Source organism: Mastomys coucha, unplaced genomic scaffold (assembly GCF_008632895.1).
Source record: "Mastomys coucha isolate ucsf_1 unplaced genomic scaffold, UCSF_Mcou_1 pScaffold6, whole genome shotgun sequence".
NCBI lineage: Eukaryota > Metazoa > Chordata > Mammalia > Rodentia > Muridae > Mastomys > Mastomys coucha.
In genome coordinates, this window is record NW_022196912.1 from 39965822 (window position 1) to 39971821 (window position 6000).

A 6000-nucleotide genomic window follows, 5' to 3' on the forward strand; every position below is an offset into this window, starting at 1 on the left:
CGAAGGTCCTGAGTTCAATTCCCAGCAACCACATGGTGGCTCAGAACCATCCGTAATAAGATCTGACGCCCTCTTCTGGTGCGTCTGAAGACAACTGTAGTGAATTATGCCGGTGCAAGCGGGCTGGAGCGAGCAGGGCCGGCAGAGGTCCTGAGTTCAATTTCCAGCAGCCACACACATGATAGCTCACAGTGATAGTACAGCTACAATGTAATCATACACATAAAATAAATAAAATAAATCTTTAAAAAAAATCACTAGACAATAAAGCCACTGATCATTTTCTTTTAGAATTCTATGAATTAATCAAAAATAAAGTTAAAAAATAAAATTAAGAAAAAAAGATCAAGGTAATTGTACATTAAAACTTCAGTAATACTTGAGCCAAGCGTGATGGCATAGGTAATCCCAGCATTCCAGAAGCTAAGGCAAGGGGATGGAGAGTTGAGAGCCACTGTGTGCTGTAGAGCAAACCTTGTTTAAAATAATCAAGTATAAGCAACCCAGGGTATTTGGAGGTACCTCTAAGGTCATTAACATAGGGATGCAATCTTCTCAGCTCCCTGATGTTTACCTATACTCACAAGCAAAAGTGTGTTTATAGAGTCTGTAGACATGCACGCATACCCATCTGAATACCTATAAGTAGGTACATACAGAAACAATCAAAGAACATACTCATGTACACTGGGTTAGCTACTCTATCAACTTGACACAAGCTAGAGAATCATATGAGAAGAGGAAACTTCAACTGAAAAACTACTTCCATGAGACTGGCTTTTAGGCAAGTCTGTGGGGCATTTTTTTTCTAATTAACAATTTATATGGGAGGACCCAAGCTCACTGTGAGTGGTATCAACCCTATGCAGGTGGTCTTGAGTTGTATAAAAACAAAAACAAAAAACCAGAGCTAAACCAGGCATGGTATCATATGCCTTCGATCCCAGCACTCAACAAGTAGATCCTTAGATTCAAGGTTAGCTTGGTCTATAGAGCGAATTCCACGACAGCCAAGCAAACAAAAGAACAAGCTGTGGAAGACATGAGGAGGGCTGGCAGATGGCTCAGCGGTTAAGAGCACTAGCTGCTCTTCCAAAGGTCTTGTTTGAATCCCAGCAACTACATGGTGGCTCACAACCACCCGTAATGAGATCTGACGCCCTCTTCTGGCATGTCTGAAGACAGCTACTGTATACCTATTCATTTTTTATTTTTATTATTATTTTTATTTTATTTTATTTTATTTTATTTTATTTTATTTTTGAGACAGGGTTTCTCTGTGTAGCCCTGACTGTCCTGGAACTCACTCTGTAGACCAGGCTGGCTTCGAACTCAGAAATCCACCTGCCTCTGCCTCCCAGGTGCTGGGATTAAAGGCGTGCGCCACCATCGCCCGGCGATTATTTTTATTTTTATTTTTTACTTTTTCGGTTTTTTCGAGACAGGGATTCTCTGTGTAGCCCTGGCTGTCCTGGAACTCACTCTGTAGACCAGGCTGGCCTGGAACTCAGAAATCCATCTGCCTCTGCCTCCCAAGTGCTGGGATTAAAGGCATGCGCCACCACTGCCCAGACCCTGTATACCTATTTATAATAATAAATAAATTTTTGGATTGGAGCAGGGTTGACCGGAGGGAGCGGGAGTCGACCAGAGCCAGTAGAGATCCTAAAAATTCAATTCCCAACAACCACATGAAGGCTCACAACCATCTGTACAGCTACAGTGTACTCATATACATAAATCTTTTTTTTTTTTTTTTAAATAAAAGGAAGCCAAGAGGAGCAACCCAGTAAATATCAATCCATCCTCAAGTTCCTGGCCTGACTTTCCTTTCTAATGGACTGTATGCTATAATATGAAATAAAATCTTTCTTATACAATTGCTTTTGATCTTGGTGTTTATCACAGCAATAGAAAACACACTAAGACATTCATACTTGTCAGTCAAGGAGCCTCACTAAAGCAAGTAGAAGCAAAATCATCATTATTCTTCTTTAATATATTGTATACATACAGTGCTACAAACAAATGTATCATAATAAAAAGCTTAAAAGATTAGTCTTTGTTAACAGACTATTTATCAAATAATCTGTTTAAGAATGTATTATCACTATTCTAAAATGTTAATAATGCTTTTCAAGATCTTCACAAATACTGACAGCAAGCAGCCTAACACAGTAACATATGCCTGCAATCCTACCTACTCAAGGGCTGGAGGAAGGACTTGAGCTATGCAGTTCAAGCCAACCCAAGAAATTTATCAAGACCTTGCCTCTTAAAAAGCATAAAAACAAAAATAATGAACACAAAAGAACACCATTAAAAACAAAAATAATGAACACAGAAGAACACCATTCCAACAGTTTTTTGTTGTAAATGACCCCAAATAGATGTGTCCATGACTGACAGCCTACGTAAACTTCAAACACCACGGAGCTCTCTTGCCACCTGACCAATCTCTTACAAGCTCTAAAGACCACTTTTCAGAAATAGCATTTTGCTGTTTTGGAAGGTCTACATAGTACAGAATTTCTCTTAGACCATTTCCCATCTCCTTCCTTAGTCTCTTTTAAGACAATTATGTTGTACCTATTATTTTCTAGTGTTTTCAACTACTACTGAACAGAAAAAGAATGAAGAATTTTTGTAACAAAACTACATTTTCAGACCAAAAGCTTGAGATATTTAATAATCATGCTATTTTTACCAATTAACAAACACCCTGCCAGAAACAGTATGATGTGCTTATATCATGCCTGAAATATATTTTTAAGTCTTACCTTCAGATGGCTCTTTGTCTATGAGCCCTTTTGGAACCAACTCTTCACTATCTGCATTTAAATAACCACATACTTTTGGAGACTGCAAACGTGAAAAATCCTTGATATCTTCAGACTTATACACCAGCATTCTCTTATCTTTAGTATCGTTAACAAACCTCCAAAGTGGCTAAAAAGGAAAAGACAGATGATGAAATGAAAAACAGAAACAGCGAGGCAGTGGTGGTGCATGCCTTTAATCCCAGTACTTGGGAGGCAGAGACGGGCAGATTTCTGAGCTTGAGGCCAGCCTGGTCTACAGAGTGAGTTCCAGGACATCCAGGGCTACACAGAGAAACCCTGTCTCAAAAAAATAAAAAAAGAAAGAAAGGAAGAAAGGAAGAAAGGAAGAAAAAAAACAAAAACAAAACCCAAGATCTTCCAAACATTAAATAAAAATTTCACAACACTCTTTTTTTTTTGTTGTTGTTGTTGGTTTTTTCAAGACAGGGTTTCTCTGTGTAGTCCTGGCTGTCCTGGAACTCACTCTGTAGACTAGGCTGACCTCGAACTCAGAAATCTGCCAGTCTCTGCCTCCCAAGTACCAGGATTAAAGGTGTACACCATCACTGCCCGGCCACAACACTCTCTGTTCTTAGATAACATTGTTTCTTAGAGAATAAATTGCTCGTTTAATCTTATAGTTTCTGTAATGCAAATAAATTTACAACTATTCATTATTTTATGCATATTTCTGTAAAAACTAGTAAAGAAAAAAAAGTCTATCCTTTTCCCATAAGCCCATTTAAAATGTTTCTCTAATTCCTCCTCTACTCCAATGTAGCTACAGATGGTTACACTGTGGTGACATCAGGTGACATTCCAACGTATGAAACACTTACATTTCATCTCCCTTTAACATTCAGGCATTCAGCCTCTTTGACATGATAAGTTTTACATACAGCAAAAATTTTCTTTTAAAAGAGTTGATTGAAAACCCCTAACAACATGCCTAAGCCTTCTATTGATTTCCAAGAAAGCAGCCCTTTGTTTGTTCTAATCCATGATGTCAACCCCCAGCACCACAGAAACAATGATGCTAGAAGAGTCTGCATTTATAACACTGGGCTAGGTCACAGTAAATACAACCCATGGGCTCCAAAGGGTTCGCAAGTCAAAAGGGCCGTGTCCATCTTTACAAAGCTAAAATTTCTGTAAGTATACTGGTCTCAGCTGTGAAGAACATAAAAAGGACTTTATACATAAAGTTATGATGTCTAAGAAAATGAGTAAGTCAGCAAGTCATGCCCATTAGGATGTGAGACTGGAGAGAAATGAACCCTCACACAAGCTGCTGAGAATGCCGAAGCCCTAACTAGGCAAAGTGCCTCCTACAGAGCCCAAAACAAAATGAAACAACACAACAATGGAGACCTGAGACTGGTCACCCAGACCATCCCAATTAAATATATCTACCCAAAAGTGTGTTCGATGCCGTTCATGCTAAAAATTCCTATTTCAAGAAATTAAAGCACAATAATTGATCATATAACAGAGGACTGGGTAAACAATGGTCTACTAGGGAGCCTTCACTAAAAACACTTCATTTAGATCTACATTTACTAACCTGAAAAGATATGCATAACTATATTGTTAATTGAAAAACATATGATGACAAACTATGTATTTTCTGAACCCAGTTTTGCAGGAAGAACAGTATGGCTAGCAATGAGTGCATGTCAAGCACTCAGTGAGCGAGAAGAGGCCCTGGGCTCACTTACTGGAAACACAAACATAGTGGCATAATGGCAGCATTTAAGATTAGGTTTCTATTTGTTTGTTTTGTTTTGTTTTTCGAGACAGGGTTTCTCTGTGTAGCCCTGGCTGTCCTGAAACTCGTTCTGTAGACCAGGCTGTCCTGGAACTCAGAAATCCACCTGCCTCTGCCTCCCAAGTGCTGGGATTAAAGGCGTGCACTACCACCGCCTGGCTAGGATTAGGTTTCTCAAAGCACCCTGGGGTCTCCATATGTAGTTCAAACTGGTTCGGAGCTCACTACTGTAGCCCAGGTTGGCCTTGACCTTACAATGATTCTCCTGCCTCTGTCTTCCTGAGTGCTAAGCAGAGAACTCAGGGCAATCTTCCTGCCTGAACCTACCAGATGGGATTGCAAGGCTGACCCGCTACACTTACTTAATTATTAATTAGCCTTGGCATCTTAAAACAACCAAGAAGTTCTGTATCAATCAGAAAGATAAGCTGCTGAGAGAAAGACAACTCCAAAGGAAGGCAGACAGAAAGAGGCAGATGATCTGGAGTTCAAGGCCAATCTTAGCTACACAGCCAGACAGAGGCCAGCATGGGCTGTAAGAGACCCTCGCTCAAACTCATGCCCCCAAATACAACCCTCTTACATGCAGACTTACCTCTATATTATATTCTGCCCCATCTGTGTTGATTCTTACTGTAACATCATCATCTCCTATATGGGCTAGAACCCTAGAGTCAGGTTCACCTTGAGGGAAAAAAAGGTTTTTATTATCAAAAATATTTGTTTCAGGACCAGCAAAATGAATCAGCAGGCCTAAAGGCCCTTGTCACCAAACCTGATGACTTAAACTAGATCCCTAGGGCCCACTCATGGAGAGCACCAACTCCCATAGGTTATCTTTTGACCTCCATATGTGTATGGAATCCATACACGCATACCAATACATAAATACAAAAGAAAGATTACCAAATAATAACCTATTCACAGTTGACAATAAAAAAAAATCAGATAGGCCCTTCATCTGCACCTTTACCTTGTTAGACAGAGAGCTCTGCAAACAAGAAACACAATCCTGAAAAAGCCCAGCACCTCAGTCATCCCAAGAGGAAAAACTGGTCAGGTAACTGACACTTACCCACTCCCCTCTGCATAATTTAACCTAATTTGTTTAGGAAAGAAGCAAGAGTCTACTATCTCTGTGGTCAGGCAACTGAAACAGGAGGACTGTCATGAGATGTGGGTCAGTCAGCCTAGTGAGACCCTTTCTCAAAAAATCAACTAAGGAAAGTTAGCTGAGCATGGTGGCATACACCTGAATCCTAGCACTTGGGAGGCAGGCAGGTCTCTGAGCTCTAGGCCAGCCTGGTCTACAGAGTGAATTCCAGGGCAGCCAGGGCTACACAGAGAAACCCTATGTCAATAAAAGGAAAGGGAAAGGGAAAAGGAAGGAAAGGAGGAAAGGGGGAAAGG

The 6000-nt window shown here is 40.2% G+C and overlaps 1 protein-coding gene across 1 annotated transcript in view; it reads right to left on the reverse strand.

The window, feature by feature from the left end:
- Positions 1–6000, reverse strand: part of Adam17 (ADAM metallopeptidase domain 17) — a gene marked incomplete at its 3' end in the record, with an annotated part of 48957 nt that overhangs the window by 22668 nt on the left and 20289 nt on the right. Inside the window, exons 4-5 of the mRNA XM_031357706.1 lie at positions 5186–5274; positions 2781–2949 (exon numbers count right to left, since the gene is read on the reverse strand). Of these exons, the coding sequence (XP_031213566.1) occupies positions 2781–2949; positions 5186–5274 (258 nt within the window). The remainder of the gene's footprint in view (positions 1–2780; positions 2950–5185; positions 5275–6000) is intronic.